At 40.8% G+C, this 20,299-nt stretch overlaps 2 protein-coding genes across 2 annotated transcripts in view; one reads left to right on the plus strand and one right to left on the minus strand.

Annotated features, from left to right (window-relative positions):
- The window catches only part of LOC139422779 (alpha-mannosidase 2-like), a 54,670-nt gene extending 35,284 nt beyond the window's left edge, over positions 1–19,386 (minus strand). Inside the window, exons 1-9 of the mRNA XM_071174117.1 lie at positions 18,866–19,386; positions 17,654–17,917; positions 15,633–15,777; positions 11,636–11,807; positions 7,465–7,592; positions 6,385–6,558; positions 3,450–3,636; positions 2,521–2,698; positions 2,052–2,251 (exon numbers count right to left, since the gene is read on the minus strand). Of these exons, the coding sequence (XP_071030218.1) occupies positions 2,052–2,251; positions 2,521–2,698; positions 3,450–3,636; positions 6,385–6,558; positions 7,465–7,592; positions 11,636–11,807; positions 15,633–15,777; positions 17,654–17,917; positions 18,866–19,006 (1,589 nt within the window). The 5' untranslated portion in view covers positions 19,007–19,386. The remainder of the gene's footprint in view (positions 1–2,051; positions 2,252–2,520; positions 2,699–3,449; positions 3,637–6,384; positions 6,559–7,464; positions 7,593–11,635; positions 11,808–15,632; positions 15,778–17,653; positions 17,918–18,865) is intronic.
- Positions 1–20,299, plus strand: part of LOC139422782 (E3 ubiquitin-protein ligase Praja-2-like) — a 158,015-nt gene that overhangs the window by 116,803 nt on the left and 20,913 nt on the right. The gene's annotated exons all lie outside the window — the stretch shown is intronic.

Genomic DNA, 20,299 nt, shown 5'->3' on the forward strand with positions numbered 1-20,299 from the left:
CTGTTGTTCAGTGCTTTCCCAGGTACGTGGGCAGTAGCTCTTCGGCTGCATAAGATTCACAACTGTCACTGTCTATGCTAGCTGGGTTAAAGACAAATGTAGAATTACTGATGCTAGCATGGGATGTGCTCGTGGAAGCAGAACAACTTGTGTCGTCGACAGGTGCAGGTGTCATACTGCTGGTAGTAGCCGTACTACTGACGCAGTTTGGACACGGGCCTGACTTTTTTTAACCATTTATAAATTTTATGCACAGCAGCTACGGAATGCACAGCAGCTACGTTTGGCTACATACGGACCGTTAGTGGAATTCCCGTGAGAGAGTAACAGTTAATGTGATTGGATATTAATTATTTGACTAGGCTACCTGTATTTGACATAGTGTTGTTATTTCGTTGAACACTAGACGGTTCAATTTTATTTTTGGCAGTGAAACGAGGCTACTCAGGCGAGAGAAAAAAACTCACCCAAATGTATAACCCCGTTGGAAAATATCAATGGACTGTTTGAAAATGTGAAGATTACAAATATTTGGCATACCCCCGACGGCATTGTGCGTACCCCCAGTTTGGGAATACCTGCTCTAGTGGAAAGCCTTCCCAGAAGAATGGAGGTTGCTATAGCACTAAAGGAGGGACCAACTCCGTATTAATTTCCATGACTTTCTAATGAGATGTTTGACAAGCAAGTGTCCACATACTTTTGGTCATGTAGTGTATGTACTGTCATTCGTAAGCTAGGTTGGAGCAACTTCATGAGTATCATGAGGTACCCTAAACATATCAACGTTACATTGAGCTTGGTGAATGGAATATGAATGACAGTCATTATAATTTTTTCAAATGTTTTTTTTTTATTTAACCTTTATTTAACTAGGCAAGTCAGTTAAGAACAAATTCTTATTTACAATGACGTCCTACCCCGGCCAAACCCGGGCGATGCTGAACCAAATGTGCGCCGCCCTATGGGACTCCCAATCATGGCCGGATGTGATACAGCCTGGACCATCCAATATGCGGTAACAGAAATAAGGCCATGCTCATAAAAAAAGTGTCCTCCCTCATCTTAAACAACATACACTACCGGTCAAAAGTTTAGAACACCTACTTGTTCAAGAGTTTTTCTTTATTTTTACTATGTTCTACATTGTAGAATAATAGTGAAGGCATCACAACTATGAAATAATACATATGGAATCATGTAGTAACCAAAAAAAGTGTAATATTAATCTATGTTGCTTGGCCTATTGTTTGGCCAATTGACAGCTAAATTGGAATTCCCTCGTAGGTAAAGGTGTCCCGCCGCTGACCACCGGTAAAGAGGCACTAGCGTGACCGGGGTCTATGGCCGATTTACGAAGAGCATTGAAGTAATCAAGCAACATAGATTATTTATTTATCTAGACTAGAGTTGTTGCTGGGAAACAGCCAAACCACAAGGCTTGGTCTATCTAGAACTAAAGTATGCTAATATATATGTTTATATGCCATATATACAGTTGAAGTCGGAAGTTTATATACACCTTAGCCAAAGACAGTAAAAAGTCCCTGTCTTAGGTCAGTTAGGATCACCACTTTATTTCTAGAATGTGACATGTCAGAATAATAGTAGAGAGAATTACTTATTTTTTTATTTCTTTCAGCTCATGGGTCTTTGGCTAAGGTGTATGTAAACTTCCGACTTCAACTGTATATATGGCATATACACATATATATTAGCATACTTTAGTTCTAGATAGACCAAGCCTTGTGGTTTGGCTGTTTCCCAGCAACAACTCTAGTCTAGATAAGTAAATAATCTATGTTGCCTGGTCTATTGTTTGGCCAATTGACAGCTGAATTGGTATTCCCTCGTGTACCCTGCAACCTTAACCAGACAAGCAATCCGGTGCTTAAGGTGATTCACTTTTCTATGTTGAAACTGTACTCATTGTAACAAAAGAAATGTCATCTGTGTTGGATGGATTACTGAAATGTAAAAATAAGTTGCAAATAGGAAAATGATAAATAAGAAATAAAGAGTTGCAGAAAAGGAACTGCATGTGCTTCTACCTGAGGTGTGACTCCAGCACGCGGTCTAGGCGTTTGTAGAAGGGTCGGGAGGTGAAGTAGCCGCTCCAGTAATGGTCATCTCGGTCTGCGTAGGTAAAGAAGTCGCCGCTGACCACCGGTAAAGAGGCACTAGCGTGACCGGGGTCTATGGCCGATTTACGAAGAGCGTTGAAGTAATCCGTGATGGTGCCGAACTGAGCCTAGAACAGAATATGTCAGTTGGAATATAAAGCAGGTTTATGATAGAGTACCTGAGAGGCAAACTGAAAATAGATCTATCAATGCTGCAGGGTAGTTTACTTTTCTGCTTTATTGAGAGCAGTGTACCATTGCAATAGCTGGACACACACAAAAAAATCAAGAAGGGCAGGAATTAGGGAGCCAACGAAACACACCATTACACTATCGGGCATCAGTCATTCCAATTATGCACTGCATCAAAACCTTACACCCAAGTCACAAGTCAGACCTTGACGTGTAGTTCTGGATGAGAGTTCATGTAGTCAAAGAGCTTCTGGTAGTTCTGGAACTGCTGGTCCCACTCCAAGGCCTCTGCATAGCGGAAGTCGTCCCCTAGGGGGACCATCACCACCTTGGTTCGGAACAGCTTGGACTTCTTCCTGTACTGGTCCAGCAGCATCTGAACCCTTGGGATTTGGGGAAAAAGAGTCACAATTTTTCATGACATATTAAGCTGTAATTGTCAACAAAAATGCATATGTGTGTGTGTGTGTGTGAGTGTGTGTGTGTGTGTGTGTGTGTGGGGAAAGGAGTTGCTTGTGTATTTCCATATATTACTTTTTAGACTTTCAATGCCTCCCAATTCTCTAGTCCAACCCTTGTCCATCTGCCGCTATCTGTTAGGGCCATGTTGTGCAATCAGACACCAAGGGAACACTGGGTGCAAACAAGTTCCTCTTGGATTTGCTACTGAATCAGAAAGTCCACTTATCATCAGAGCCTTCTGTTAGAAAAACAGACGCCATCTGAAATTTCTATTACCACAACAGATTATCCAAACAGTGGCGTCAATGTCTTATCTTGTTCACACAACGTGTTTGATCCTTGTCTATAACACCATCACACTGAGGACACCATAACACCATCAACATGGAGACACCATAACACCATCAACATGGAGAGAATGTGGACTGTCTGTCTACCACATAAACCAGTGTTTGTAAAAAATATTCTGTACCAGGGAGAGGAAAGCCTTTTTTTTTTACTGTGAGCCTCAAGCCAAAGACAATTTCATGCCTCAAGTAAATCCAATGGGACAATAAAGATTTTGTAATTTGAATGTTGTATTTCACAGCCAAGTCCAGTGGTTATAGATTATTATTATAATAATAATAATACAGTATATCATTCTCAATCCATTTCTATGTAATTGGTCACCTCTGTTGTACGTTTCCATCCGTGATTGGCTGAGGGGGGACCCTCCAGGGACAGCTGACCCGCCCACCAGGAAGTCTTTTGAAGTCAAACTGGCAGCAGATCTTGGGGTCGGGACCACACGTGTGGGGAACATCATAACTGTAGAAGGGCATCATGTGGCATAGAATGTCCGTGCTGGAGGCTGGGTCTGTACACAGATAGAACATGAAATACAACATTGTGATATTTCTTAATTTCTTTCCTTTTCTTTTTTGGATGTGTGTATTGTTTTGTATTGTTCGGTATGGAGCTAGAAACATAAGCATTTTGCTGCACCTGCGTTAACAATATTTATATGCGACAAACGCAATTTGACTTGATTTGAAATAGAATAAAATAGAATATTAAAATAGAACATAAAATAGATGTATTTTTTCTTACAGGTACTTCATGCGTGGTACTTGCATTTGACAGTGCAAAGACAACATTTGAGAACATGGACTGTAAACATATAGCTAGCATGTAATTACATTTCTATCTCAAAGAGACTGGCCATGTCATGCACGCGCTTTTCAAAAGTACTAACATTTATACTTTGTTAGAATTAAAACTCATGCCTAGTCGATGACAATGATATTAAATAACTTTGGTGGATATAATCTGATCTGGCATTGAACTGATGACTAATTGGCGAGAGAGATTAAATCCTATTTGTCCAGCAGTGGGAGGGGCCCACTTCCTGTCATCTCCCACATGGCACATTTCTAGCCATGCTCTCTATTATTCCACAGGATGTCTGTCTCTCAAAACAAGACCACAGAGAGGCGTTACCAACCACTACAGCAATGTCAGTTTTCCATGACATGTATTGGACCCCTGCATATTATATTGAATAGAGGGAATCAGGGTTGGGGTCAATTCCATTTAAGTTCTAGTCAATTCAGAAAGTAAACCAAATTCCAATTCCAAGTGTTCCTCATTGAAAAGTATTGGAAGAGAATTAGAATTGGAATCATTGTACTTCCTGAATTGACTGGAAATTAAATGGAATTGATCCTACCCTGAAGGGAATATAGAGGGTGACGAGCATACAGACGACAGTGTCCAGAACGCTTCTATAATATAGCATATTTTAGTGCTATTTGACCAGTATAGTGAGTATGCTAGGTAAAACAACATTCTCAGACTGTTATTCAACTATTCATTCAACTTTAATTTCATTCAAGTCTTTCAACTTAAAACCCACAAGACTTTTACTCATGTAGATAATATATTTCAAAACATTGTCCAGAGTCTAAGTTATATCATTAGAGTGTGTATCCCCTTTGGCCATACTGGGAGAACTGCACCACATTGCCAAACAAACAGTACTAATTTTTCATCAAGAAGTACTCAACTCAACTCTATAATACTGAGGATAACATGAAACCATACGAACAGAACATAACCTGATCTGATCTTTCATCATTGTCTGCTATTAAATAATCATAACAGTATTTGATCATTTTCATGACGTAAATAACAACTTGTACAGACAGACGCTCTCTTTGGCATTGCAGACTATTTAGGCGTCTGTCTACCTAGTGAAAAGCATGAATGAGTACTACATCATTTGGCTTAGAGGTTTGAGTAATCACCCGTTTAGATGCATCATAGCTGCATGAAACCACTAACTAACTAATGCCTGTTCTGTTACCAACTGCTCCCTGTCACACACACACACACACACATACACACACACATACACACACGCATACACACATACACACACACACACACACACACACACACACACACACACACACACACAGCAGATGGTTCATGGCCAATGTGAATCAGACCTTTGACCTCCAAACTCTCCATCCCTCTAGTCATGAGGCTGTGGTCTACATTCTTCTTACAAATCACCAAGCTCATCACCAGACCAAGGTTCAAACTGTTTGTTTTCTTTCAAGCTGGCCTGGAGCAATGGAACCAACGGAATTGTCGCAAAAGTGCAAACCCGCCCATCTGGCACGCCTGTCACATTTGAACCCAGGTCTGTTCATTGCATGATGTACCAGCCAGACATGTTTAAGCCATGCAGACCTCAGTCCATACAAAGAGAATCCCTTCTACCACAGATGCTATAAGATGAGACCAAAGAGAAAGGAGCATGCCTTCATATGACACTTCTGTAAGGTAGGTAGCCTGGCGGTTAGAGCGTTGGGCCAGTAACCAAAAGGTCGCTAGTTCGAATCCTCGAGCCGACTAGGTGAAATATCTGTTGACGTGCCCTTGTGCAAGGCACTTAACCCTAATTGCTCCAGGGTCACTGTTAATAATGGCTAAACCAGGCTGTGACCCCACTCTCTGAGCATGTCTCAGGGGGAATTGGGATATGCATAAAAATCAAATACACACTTGTACATGTGTTAAATTGGACTAATAAAAGCACCCACATAATTATTTATGGACATGAGAAATCCCCCTGCTGATGGTCTGAGCGGCTCAACACTGTAGGCAGCAGATGCTGCTGTCGCTTATCCGAGTGCTGTTAGTTACACAAGCTGACTGCCCAGAGTTCAACACACGGCATCAAACCATCCATAGCATCTGTCACACCAAATGTACAGGAATTGGAAGGATTTGTTTTCTACTGACTACATGAGTATGTACTAGTCACTCTGAGGTCATGTTATTTTGTTTCTGTCCATAGACTTGCAGTAGAACTAGGACTTTGTATATGCTAAATGCTTAATTTAATGGCTAAGATAGTACCTGAACCACTGAGAACAGAGGCGTGAGGACTGGATCTCCTGCATGTTGAATGCTACAGTAGTGTAAACACTGAGCTGTGTTTCCCCTACAATTGTATAAGTGGGGCAGGACCCCTTACCTTCTAGCTAGGGGAAACACAGACTCTGGAAGAGCACCCTGGGAGAGCTACAGGGCTACATTTAGTCTGGTTACTTGCCCCAGTTCTGTCTCCAGAAGAACTCCAGGGTCTTCTGACTGGCAAAGTGTTTCTTGACGGAGTAGTGCACCCTCTGGATGAGCATGTTGGCCAGGCCAGCCTGTTTCAACAGGTACGCCTGGGTAGGGGAGTGGCCAAACGGATCCACAGCCCAGCCCGTCTGGGGTTTCACTCCTAACAGGGGAGAATAGAGGGAGAATTCAGGTTCATGCAGAGGAGGTTGGCAACAGTCCTCCTTTTTTGAGGAAAAATTATAAACAATAAAAAACTATGAAACATTACATAAAATTCCTTGAAATAAACATTGGTTACACAGGTCACAGCATAATTAAAAGGTTGTCTGAACTCTGAATCAACACATTTGCATCAGTCATCCTCCATAACTTTTTAAGTCACCAGCTGCCACTGGGTTCATCTGTTCATACCTTGTCATGCTACCCTGTCGTGCTGCTGCTCCAGTTTCAACTGTTTTGCCTGCGGCTATGGAACCCTGACCTGTTCACTGGACGTGCTACCCTGTCCCGGACCTGCTGTTCACGACACTCTCTCTCTATCGCATCTGCTATCTCAACCTCTGAATGCTCGGCTATGAAAAGCCAACTGTCATTTACTCCCGAGGTGCTAACCTGTTGCACAATCTACAACTGCTGCGATTATTATTTGACCCTGCTGGTCATCTATGAACGTTTGAACATCTTGAAGAACGATTAATGGCCACGTACTCTTATAATCTCCACCCAGCACAGCCAGAAAGAGGTCTGGCCACCCTTCAGAGCATGGTTCCTTTCTAGGTTTCTTCCTAGGTTCCTGCTTTTCTAAGGAGTTTTTCTGCATTGCTTGCTGTTTGGGGGTTTTGGCTGGGATTCTGTATAAGCACTTGGTGACATTGGCTGATGTAAAAAGGGCATTATAAATACATTTTTTTGATATATAAATCAAAAGATAAAATCTCTGATGGTTAAAGTGTGCTAATCATTTTGTTTGAATCATGCAAAATAACCAATATGTTGTGCTTGCCAACAAATGTCCTTTGTATGATCTCTTTCCAAATAACTAACTCCTGATATTTTATGCACTCACCCACATTTCTCTCCAACCATTGGTGTCCCTCCAATAGCTGGTCAATTAATGCAAAGTAATGCGAGTTGGCTTCATCAGGCATCACCCAGCCTCCCGTTGTGATCTCCAACTGGCCTTGCTCAAACAGACTAAACAACATAGAGGAAAATTATCATTCAGGCTCTAAGACAATCAGCTCAGTCAATTACCATTTCATAGCTCAAAGCCAAAATAAGAAAAAAAAAGCTATTCAAAAACCATGCAGCTTTATCAATTTATGAGCTTATTTTTCAATTCAAAATTGTAGGTTGAATGCATATTAATTGTAAAAAAATATATAGTAATTGTAAAATACCAGATTACAAAATGGATGTTATATGGTCAGGGGCCTGCAAAATTCCAGTAACTTGTCCAAATTCCTCAGTTTTCCAGAAATCCTGGTTGGAAGATTCCTGGAATTCCAAGGGAATCAGCAGGAATACTAGGAAACCTCAAACCAGGATTTCTGGAAAACCGGGGAATTTTGGGAGAGTTACCGGAATTTTGCCACCCTAAAAATAAGACTTTCTAAAGGTGTAATAGATCTTAGGGTGTGTTTGTAAGAGTGCGTTCTGGGGGTTCATAAATTCAGAGCGTTGTCACTGTAGCATAGAGGCCTGATTGGTGGAGTGCTACAGAGACGGTTGTCCTTCTGGAAGGTTCTCTAATCTCCACAGAGGAACTGTCCGTTTGTAAATCTCAGAGCGTTCATAGCACACACTGGACACTCTGGCCGAGGAGTAGGGTTGATTCGAGTGTTGTGACCTCACAACGTGAGTCAGGCACCCAAGCTAACTGACTAAAGTTGGCTAGCTTGCTAGCTACTTCCAAACACAAATGAGAAAACAACAATTTAATGTTTTTTTTGCAGATGTTTACTGACACCGGTCATATTCAGAAGAGGGTTGCGCGTTTGTAAATTGATCAGTTATTCTGTGCTCTGGCTCACTCAGACGAGAGTGCTCTGAAATCGGTGTAGATAGCCAGAGTGAATTTACGAACGCACCCTTAGTTGCAAGAGACATCACCTCGTGTGTGGCTAAGAAAAAAAATCTGGGCCCTACTTATTGCGAATTGTCTTACTCCTAAATCCAAAGAGTAAAATCAACAACCTCAGGAGTTACTCCCATCTCTCTTTAGGACAGGAAACCTTGCTATGATTGCGATTCAGCATCTTTTCTCTGTTCGCCGAGCATATTTCAATTGCAGACTTCCCTAACGTGTCCCTGGCAAGCCCCTTAAATAAGAGCATGGATAAGAAAAACAATGGACAACGACTCAGCAATTTTCGTAATAACAAGTTGAAATTGCTCTTTATTTTCTCTCCACGGAAATGTGATATTTCTCTCGCATCATTCAATCACCAGAAGGTTTCCTTCATTGTTCTACGATCGGACTGGTGGAAGTGGTGTGTCGTGTAGGTCTGTCCTGGTGTTGAAGAGTTGGAGTGGTGAAAGCAGGTGCCATCTTCACTGAGCAGATAGCAACACCGCATCCTAACGAGGACGGATGGACAAGTCCCTTCAACAAACCGAAACACGCCGCTCAAAAACATGTTCCTTTCCAATTCTAAAAGTTCTAAAGAATTAATGAGGTCGGTCGTTCGTTCAAATTTCTCGAGCGATGCTTCTCCGTGTACTGTAACAGGGAACATTTTATCATTAAGCGCCAGACCTTCAATTTGCTGACATAAAATAAAACATGCAAGAAAATAAATTATTACATAAGCAATAACACTCAACAAAAAAATAGTATAATAACACAGAATATTCTCAACAAAAAAAATGGATCTGGTTTGCTTAGAACTCCCTGCGCATCAAATCAATAGTGAATAAATATTTGTGTTAGATCTCTCTCCATCCTTCACCTTAAGGCTGTTTGCTTGTGCTCCTAATTGGAATTCTAACCTGCAGCTGAAATGTTTATTGCATTTCATACACAGTTTGTGTATCCCCCAAGGCTAGCTGCTGAACCCTACCCGTCAGTAGCTCGTTGTGAGCATGGCCAATACAACATTTGTGACACCCTGCTTCTTGCTTTTGGGGCTGTTTTCTGAAGTAGAGAACCCTCTGAATCCCCCATGTCACTTCCAGAGAAACCCCTGACTGGCAACCATTACATTCCCAAGGGGACAAATCAAATTTTATTGGTCACATACACATGGTTAGCAGATGTTAATGCGAGTGTAGCGAAATGCTTGTGCTTCTAGTTCCAACCATGCAGTAATGTCTAACAAGTAATCTAACAATTTCACAACAACTACCTTTTACACACAAAAATAAAGGAAGGAATAAGAATATGTACATATAAATATATGGATGAGCGATGGCCGAATGGCATAGGCAAGATGCAGTAGATGGTATAGAGTGCAGTATATACATATGAGGTGAGTAATGTAGGGTATGTAAACATTATAAAAAGTGGCACTGTTTAAAGTGACTAGTGATACATTTATTACATCCTATTTTTTATTATTAAAGTGGCTAAAGAGACTGAGGCAGATTGAGCGAGAACATGTGTTTACCTATGTGCCCGTGTTAACCTATATGCCTCTCACAAACAAAATTGATTTGATGACCTCAAGACCATAGTCAGTTTGGCTGGTTAAGGCAATTCAAACCAATTTACTCATGTTACCAGGCAGAGGAATATTTTTTTACTGTAAACTAGGATTTATTTTAAAAGTTATGTGAAAAATTACGAAAATCCCTTACGTTCCCTTACGCCTTCACTAGGCTTGGGCAATATACCGTTTATACCGTATACCGGGGTATTTCCCCTTGCCGCAGCTGCAGGAGTACATGCTATGCCACTGCTTATAACTAACTATACACTGAGTGTACAAACCATTAGGGACACCTGCTCTTTCCATGACATAGACATGACATAGACTGACCAGGTGAATACAGGTGAAAGCTGTGATCCCTTATTGATGTCACCTGTTAAATCCACTTCAATCAGTATAGATGAAGGAGAGGAGACAGGTTAAATCCACTTCAATCAGTGTAGATGAAGGGGAGGAGACAGGTTAAATCCACTTCAATCAGTGTAGATGAAGGGGAGGAGACAGGTTAAATCCACTTCAATCAGTGTAGATGAAGGGGAGGAGACAGGTTAAATCCACTTCAATCAGTGTAGATGAAGGGGAGGAGACAGGTTAAATCCACTTCAATCAGTGTAGATGAAGGGGAGGAGACAGGTTAAATCCACTTCAATTAGTGTAGATGAAGGGGAGGAGACAGGTTAAAGAAGGATTTTTCAGCTTCGAGACAATTGAGATATGGATTGTGTATGTGTGCCATTCAGAGGGTGAATGGGCAAGACCACAGATTGAAGTGCCTTTGAATGGGATATTGTAGTAGGTGCGAGGCTCTGATTTGAGTGTGTCAAGAACTGCAATGCTGATTGGTTTTTCACACTCAAGTTTCCCGTGTATCAACAATGGTCCACCACCCAAAAGACAACCATCTAACGTGACACAACTGTGGGAAGCACTGGGGTCAACATGAGCCAGCATCCCACACCTTGTAGTCCATGCCCTGATGAATTGAGGCTGTTCTGAGGGGGAAAGGGCTGCAAAGCAATATTAGGACGGTGTTCCTAAAATTTTGTACACTCAGTGTAAGTTCATTTTAAGAAATCTAAATCTAAGTGTCAAATAAATCATACCCGGCTCAGGGCTCCAGCTATGCATTTGGTTTGCTAACTTGCTAGCTAAGTGTCTAGATGTCAAGATCAAGCTTCTTGGTTAAAGCAGAGACATTAAATCCCTTCCTGGATCAAGATCCCTGTTGCCTAATTTGTTTTGTGCGTCAAAAAATAGTGCTTCTTGCGTGCACTTCCGGTAATAGCGTATAGCGTATGGTCCAGAAATGGTATGACGGTATGAACATCTGAATACTACCCAACCCTAGTTATAACATATATTTTTTTTTTGTTAAAATGACTTTGATTTGACCAGTTTTGGTCCAGTGGGTCACTTCTAATTTCATTTCATTTCATTTTTTAGAAACCCTATAAAACCGCTGGCCCTAAGCAAGGCATAACCTTGCTTTAATTAAAATGGGAATATCAGAGGAGTGGGAATGACAGACAGACAGACAGACAGACAGACAGACAGACAGACAGACAGACAGACAGACAGACAGACTACCTCTTGACAGCGTCTCTCTTCTGGTTGTCGATGTTGTCCCACCACTTGGAGAAGTATGAGATCTCGGACCAGATCATTTTCCTGCGGCTGTCCTCATGGAGTTTCACTACTATGTTGTTCAGGATGTGCTGGGTCTGGTCCCGGTAGTAGTCGTCAAACGTCTTCAGCCATCCTGAGAGCGTACAAAGTGGTAGAGCATACATTACAACTGTAGACTATCTGTCTGTGTGTGTGTCTGCCACAGAGTCAATAAACTGAGTCAATAAAGCCATCATAATCAGGTGAATGAGCAGAACATGAGGTTCAATCAATTTGCCACATCCATTGATTTAACAAAAAAATGTCATCATATTTCCAATGAAAATCAATGCATTCAAAAAAGTATTTCCACTGCAAGATAAAATAGGATAAATAATTCAGTAGAAGACACACAGACATGAGTGCTTTTAAACTGTGCAAGGGCGTGAGTATTGTCTTTAGCTACTGTATACAACTCTAAGGGAGAACCAGCCCAGTTAACCCAGAAAGCCAGCTTGGGTTACTGAAGAATTACCCAATCTCAGGCACAAAGAATAGGCTGGCCTTGGCTGTAACTGGACTGCAGATGCTGCTTCTGTGCTTACACGTGATGTGACAAACGCCCAGCACTGACTGCTCTTAGTGCCTACACTAACGCCTTAGTCTCTGGAATGTCTAGTGAGGGACTACGCATTTAAGTCACACTGCAAACACAGCATTAAAAGGCTGTGTTTTTGTGCAAAATGTACTTTTGAGGAAATTTTTAAAAACAGGCTTCTGATGCGTCTGATCAATTGTATTCTTTTTCTGATATATATACACAGTAGCAGTACATATTTACACATTTTAGTATTTTCTACATTGTAGAATAATAGCGAAGACATCAAAACTATAAAATAACACATGGAAACATGCACTAGCCAAAAAGGGGTTAAACAAATTAAAAAGTAAGATTATTGAAAGTAGCCACACTTTGCCTTATTGACAGCTTCAAATCAAATCAAATCAAATTGTATTTGTCACATGCGCAGAATACAACAGGTATTACACCTTCACCTTACAGTGAATTGTTTACTTACAAGCTCTTAAACCAACAACGCGGTTTTAAGAAAAATACGTGTTGAGTAAAAAATAAATAAGTTTAAAAAAATATCAATAAAAGAGCAGCAGTAATAGTTAAAGAGCAGCAGTAACGAGGCTGTATACAGGGGGAACCAGTACAGAGTCAATGTGGAGGCTATATACAGGGGGAACCAGTACAGAGTCAATGTGGAGGCTATATACAGGGGGAACCAGTACATAGTCAATGTGGAGGCTATATACAGGGGGAACCAGTACAGAGTCAATGTGGAGGCTATATACAGGGGGAACCAGTACAGAGTCAATGTGGAGGCTATATACAGGGGGAACCAGTACAGAGTCAATGTGGAGGCTATATACAGGGGGAACCAGTACAGAGTCAATGTGGAGGCTATATACAGGGGGAACCAGTACAGAGTCAATGTGGAGGCTATATACAGGGGGAACCAGTACAGAGTCAATGTGGAGGCTATATACAGGGGGAACCAGTACAGAGTCAATGTGGAGGCTATATACAGGGGGAACCAGTACAGAGTCAATGTGGAGGCTATATACAGGGGGAACCAGTACAGAGTCAATGTGGAGGTTATATACAGGGGGAACCAGTACAGAGTCAATGTGGAGGCTATATACAGGGGGAACCAGTACAGAGTCAATGTGGAGGCTATATACAGGGGGAACCAGTACAGAGTCAATGTGGAGGTTATATACAGGGGGAACCAGTACAGAGTCAATGTGGAAGGTATATACAGGGGGAACCAGTACAGAGTCAATGTGGAGGCTATATACAGGGGGAACCAGTACAGAGTCAATGTGGAGGCTATATACAGGGGGAACCAGTACAGAGTCAATGTGGAGGCTATATACAGGGGGAACCAGTACAGAGTCAATGTGGAGGCTATATACAGGGGGAACCAGTACAGAGTCAATGTGGAGGCTATATACAGGGGGAACCAGTACAGAATCAATGTGGAGGCTATATACAGGGGTTACCGGTACAGAGTCAATGTGGAGGCTATATACAGGGGGAACCAGTACAGAGTCAATGTGGAGGCTATATACAGGGGGAACCAGTACAGAGTCACTGTGTAGGCTATATACAGGGGGAACCAGTACAGAGGTGTGTGGGTGCTTTGCTGGTGACAATGTCAGTGATTTATTTAGAATTCAAGGCACACTTAACCAGCATGGCTACCACAGCATTCCGCAGCAATACACAATCTCACCTGGTTTGCGCTTATCATTTGTTTTTCAACAGGACAAAGACCGAAACACACCTCCAGGCTATGTAAGGGCTATTTGACCAATGAGAGTGATAGTGCTGCATCAGATGACCTGGCCTCCACAATCACCCGACCTCATTCCAATTGAGATGGTTTGGGATGAGTTGGACTGCAGAGTGGATGAAAAGCATACAACAAGTGCTTAGCATAGGTGGGAACTCCTTCAAGACTGTTGGAAAAGCATCCCTCATGAAGCTGGTTGAGAGAATGCCAAGAGTGTGCAAAGCTGTCATCAAGGCAAAGGGTGGCTTCTTTGATTTGCTTTGATGTATTCACTATTATTCTACAATGTAGTAAGTAGTAAAAAATAAAGAAAAACCCTTGAATGAGTTGGTGTGTCTAAACTTTTGACTGGTACTGTAATTATTTTTTCTAAAGGTAACAGGACAAGACTTTCATCAATTGCTCTATGTCATCTTGTCAATAAATATCAGGCCATTTGAATGAAAGGAAGCAGAAAGCCCTCTTTTATAATGAAAGGTCAAACACACTGATGGTCAAAACCGATAGGATAGGTCTCTTTATCCATTGTTACAGTAGTGGTGCCACCCCACACACATCTTCATGTTGTATAATTAAGCAACACGTCTATGCCACATTATAAACTGGGTGGTTTGAGCCCTGAATGCTGATTGGCTGACAGCCATGGTATATCAGACCGTATACCATGGGTATGACAAAGCTGTTATTTTTACTGCTCTAATTACATTAGTAACCAGGTTATAATGGCAATAAGGCACCTGGTGCCATATTGTGGTATATAGTCTGATATACCACGGCTGTCAGCCAATCAGCATTCAGGGTTCTAACCACCCAGTTTATATTGTGGTATAGACGGGTTGGTTGTTTAGCAACAACACAGACATGTGCACAACTATGGTGCAAAACAGACTGGGTTGGCTAAGATTGTTGACAACATGTAAACTATATTTAGTCTGCAATACTTATTGAAAACATAAATACATTTGCACAATGAGCACCTGTTGTCTCTCAAATACATTGTTACAGTTGTTGGTTAGCTAGGTAGCGAATTGTAGCCATATTAGCATAGACGTGACATCACTCAAACCTCCTTAAAACAAGAAATGAGTCACCTACGATTCCCCACATGGCAGCTTCTTGTCATTGTTGGTAGCTATCTGGCCATCCAGAATCACAACACACAGCCTTTTGCCCCATTGAAGCGCATGCATCGTTTTCGTGACGTTGTCAGTTGACCCGTCTATAATGCTTGTTATGCTTTATGTTATGTGCTGTGGTATAATGCTTGTTCCCTTCACAAACCAGGAAACACAATTAACCCAGGAAGGAGCGAAATATGAATCCTGACACTGCTGTGGAGCGGCCCACGCCTTGCTTCCTGTCTGCACAAGGTGTGACTGCATTAAGTAGAGAAAACAAAGCATTAAAGAAGTCACAGAACAATGTCCAGTGTTTCCAGGTTAGCTTTAAAGGGACAATATACTCCAAAATAAACATTTTGCAACTGTTTTCAAACTTCTAAAGTAGTCTTGTGTCAAGATAAATACATGTCCCACGCCATCGATTGTGAAGAACTACAACCTGATTTTGGAGTGTAATGTCCGTTTAATGCTCAGAAGTAGTGCACTGCTTACCAGGATCATTGTGTGAGTGGGGCACAACAAAGACTTGCAGTGGCTCGCTGTCCCATTCATTCTCCTGGTAGGTGATATCAAAGCCTTGTTTCCACACTCCCCCATCATGGTTGTCAAAGGTCAGGAGGTCATACACATCTAGCAACTGAAAAATAAACACAAAAAAACAAATAGTGGGATATTCTTGAGGTAAACAGGGCCACGCCTGGCTCAGTTGGTAGAGCATGGCACTTGCAACGCCAGGGTTGTGGATTCGATGATCACTTTGGATAAGAGCATTTGCTAAATAAATTACTGAAATGTCTGGTTTGCAGCAAAGCCTCACTTTATTAGGCTATGTACTCTTGAATTTGTTCAAGGAAGTTTCATGTATTTGATTCAGTTTTGTGTTTAATTTAAGTCACCGTGGCAGTTAAGTGCCTAATCCACCACAGAGAAAAGAAAGAAAGCAGTGAATCTGTTCCTGAAAATATGTGTACGATAACAGTCATATCTGTGACATCAGCAGGTCAGAAGAATGCAAGTGAGAGATAGAAATTCTGCTGCAAACTGAGACCGCTTGGTGTTTCTTTGGGACTCACACTAACTTAAATGTCTCTTTGTCTTTTGGCCAAATAAAATGATGGAATGAATGGAATGTGATACAGAGAGGACAAGATTAAATAATGTCTGTCTGCTCTATGGTACGAGAGCCACTAACTAAAGCCATAATTTTAATAACAGGAATACAAATCATAGAAATGAGCTTGTTATCATGATTGATGTCAAGAACAAATATGATAAGATATATTGTATATCAGGGTTCCCCAACTGGCAGTTGGCCAAATGTGATTTTATTTATTTGTCTTTTGAGCAAAAAATATTCATAAACAAATGTATAATTTTTTTGTAATTATATATATATATATATATTCATTATTTTGTATTATTATTTTGGGGAATTTTCATTGTTAGACATAAAAGACTGTAAAAACACCAGGAAATCAGCTCCAAGCGATTTTAATTTAAGAAATCTGTTCCCAAGTATTCCCACCCATAATAGAGAGACACGTGATCGTATATAAATGTAAGCAAATTTGAAATGATTATGTTTAAGTCAAACATTATATCAGTTTGGGCTTCTTGCGGTCAATTTGCAGTCTACAAATGATTTGTAACTATATTCCATCTCATGAAAAAATCAGCCCGTGGCTGAATCTAGTTGATGAGCCCTGATGTATATACAGACATATGGTGTCTCATTTTGTCTATTTAAGCACAGGAGTGAAAGGTTTCTTTTCGATCTGTGACATTCTTGTGTATAGAGTGACTTAACTGTAACTAAAGGTATTAACTCTTCCTAAAGAAACCTGTCTTTCAAGTCAAACTGCAGTCCCCTCTTACGTTTCCCACATATACAACCAGAAACATTTCCGATGAGCTGGCATTCAATACCTCACCTGACTTGATGGACAACCTGGAAAGGAAAAGGATAGTCCAACCAGACCAGATAATATAACCAAACCTTTTCAAATGACACCTGTTTGAATTCATTCGAGCTGTATACTAATGCATTACGCGGTCTGTGTGCTCATAATATTAATTGGAAAAATATTCAATAACATATTCTTGGCACATAGTGTAATGCTAGTGTAATAGTAGTGTAATGGTTTTAACATTTGTCCTTCATTTCAACACCATAACCACGACACATTGCAATAAGTATCGTCCCCATGGCTATTACAAGGCTTCATATTTCACACTGATGGTGGGAGCAATTCAGCATGGAAGGTTGGCATCATGGTAATGACATCATTATGGTGTCTCTTTATATAATGATGTATCTTATTAAAAGAGGTGAAATTCAGAGTTCAATAAAAATAAACACTGGCAGTTAACTGTGTGCATGGAGGTTTGTTTACTTCAAACTTTCCCTGGAGTATGTTGAACAGATACGATCGCAGTTCAACCCTGCAACAATGTTGCTACACGAATACCTGAACTGTTTGTTTCTCATTGTATCCACCTTATAAAACTCTTACCTGCACCCCATCTGCTGGCTTGGAGAACTCCCTTGTCGCAAACTGACAGTCTTGTGAGTCAATAGGGAGGACCAGTGGAGGCGAAGCCAGTAGTTCTAGATAGGGCCCTTGGCTCATGTTCCCGCCGTCAAGACCCCCACGGCCATCCTTGACCGACTCCTTCAGATTGATCACAGAGTCCCTGATGTTGGCTATGATCTCATTGTTCTCTGACAGTAGTCTCTCCAAGCGGTCAATCTTATCCTGCAGGATGGACAACTGGCCCTGATGAACGAGAAGGAGGGACAGGGGAGAACAAGTTTACTGGCTTTATACAATACAGTATGCATATAATTATGCAATGAATGTTTATAAATGAGGTATAATGAGCCTATTCATATTTTAATTGACTGCCAATAAACTAATTGTAAACCTTTATAAATGTAACATTATTGTAGGGTTACCAAAATGAGGACCTATGTCATCCACGGCGACAAATACAAAGAGTATATAGGGTTATTTTTTAAGACTTAAATGACAGGAAGTGGAAATGACTACTATATAGAAAACAAGTGGACAGTCACCTTCTTGTTACACAAACATTACCACTTTTACCAGTTTTCACTTAGTCTCAGAGATCTCAGACCTAGGGCAACAGCACTGGGTGTATAACAGGTGTATAATAATATAGGTGTATACTGGAACATTGTTAATATTGTGGGAGGCAACCCGTATGCTTAGGAAGACTCGTTTTCACTCATTCAGGAATGGAATTATGCAACACACAACCTGACCCACAATAAGATCTCAATATGCATTTTTTTGTGTGTGTGTGTTCATTGGAACCATATCTGTTGCAAGACAATGACTCTATCATGTAACACAACGATAGTATGTCGCCTACTGTACAGGCTACAGTTGAACATGTGTTTACATTGTCTTGAACCTTGGATAGGCCTACAATGTAACGTTATAACATTGTAGGCTAATTAGGAAGCCTACAGCAGCCAATCAACGCCAGTTCTCTATGTGATTGCCTACACAACATAGATATGATATTGAGGAAATGGGCTACTTTACAAAGTCATTGATATTTGTGCAACCATGTAAAAACAACGTTGCATTCAAGTTATACGCTACGATCTTATACATGCATGTCTGATCTAGATTGCAAAACGTGAGAAAATAAGTAGTTTATCTGAATCAAACAGCCAACGAAATAGAAAAACTTACATTTTGCAATTTATCCCCACCGTTGTTTGGACTTTTTGTATGGTCTAATTGCAGGTGATCCAGCATCAGGTACAATGAGAAGATAACAACACAGAATATGGCACTTCCAAAAACAGTGAATTGCCGACTGAGCTTCATCATAATTTACAATCGAAACTGCCAGGTGAATCGAAGCTGATCACATTGACTGACCGCAATGTAACCTATAGTTATGTAGATCACCCTCAGGGAAGGATCGATGTCTTGACTCTGCGGTGAGGATCAGAAAAATCTAATGCTATTCCCCCCCAAAATAGTTATTCATTCTTCTTTAGTGTGTTAGGACGGAACTAACATAATTGTCCACATTCACTCCTTCTATGAACAACAAGCTTTAAAAAGCTGGGATGTCACCCAAAGGTAGCTTGAATCATGGCTGGAACTAGATACTGCGTCCCAGTCGCGAAGTTTCACTACGAAATAGTTGTGATTCAGTAGATCGTGTTGGCCAGTGCCGACAACCCCGTCTCATTCCTGCATTTGTTTTCTGTTCAAATGAAGTAAGGAAGTGAAAAACATAGGTGTGAACGTGCGCCGCCTACCGACTCACAACTTTTTTCATTTGGGACGCACAGGTAAAGTGGGGGATGAGTTTTTAGACCAGAGCACAACGCGTATGGAACGTTTCCAAATCCATAGGTTTGCATTCATTGCCCTTCCTAGTTCCTATCATATTCAGCTATTGCATCTTCCAGAAATCCGTCTCCACTCCAATCATTCATTGGTGTAGCGAAAAGTTGGCCATTAACTACAGAAAGCACTCATTTAGACACCTTGTGAAAACAGCTGCATGGGCATGTTCAGCACCCGGTCCTGATGTTAACGGCTATCCAAATGCCAGCTTCACTACTACATGATCTCGTTCATATTTTCAACATTTGGAATTCAAAAAGAGAGAAAGTGTTCCAGATGTGACACCATAACATTGGAAAAATCAGGAGCGTTTGTGGAAATGAACAAGCTCCATGCACCGACAAATATTAATTCCTTACTCCCTCATGATTGTAATATTAGAGGCAAACAAGTTGAAAACGCCACAAATTTAAGTCAGCAATTATGGATTGAGAAAAGCGAAGGCGCAATTAATATTTTCTTAGCATTACCAGTTTCTTTTGTGAACGTAATCTTACAATTGAGAAGCGTCTCCCTTCATTCTCCAGGCCACAGTCAGTAGCAGTGGGGTAGAGGAGAACCGAAACTTGTATACGCCTACTCTGACATCATTTTGTGACGAAAAATATGGCATAATTTGTATAAAATCTAACAGGTAAAACATATATATGAATGGGTTAATTTGGAGAGTTAATTATCTGTTTATCTCTATTAGGATTAATAAAGTAATAATAATAGTAATAATAATAATAATAACACGAAATACTTGTTTTTGATCAACTT

This window comes from Oncorhynchus clarkii, chromosome 12 (genome assembly GCF_045791955.1).
Source record: "Oncorhynchus clarkii lewisi isolate Uvic-CL-2024 chromosome 12, UVic_Ocla_1.0, whole genome shotgun sequence".
In the NCBI taxonomy this organism is placed as follows: Eukaryota; Metazoa; Chordata; class Actinopteri; order Salmoniformes; family Salmonidae; genus Oncorhynchus; species Oncorhynchus clarkii.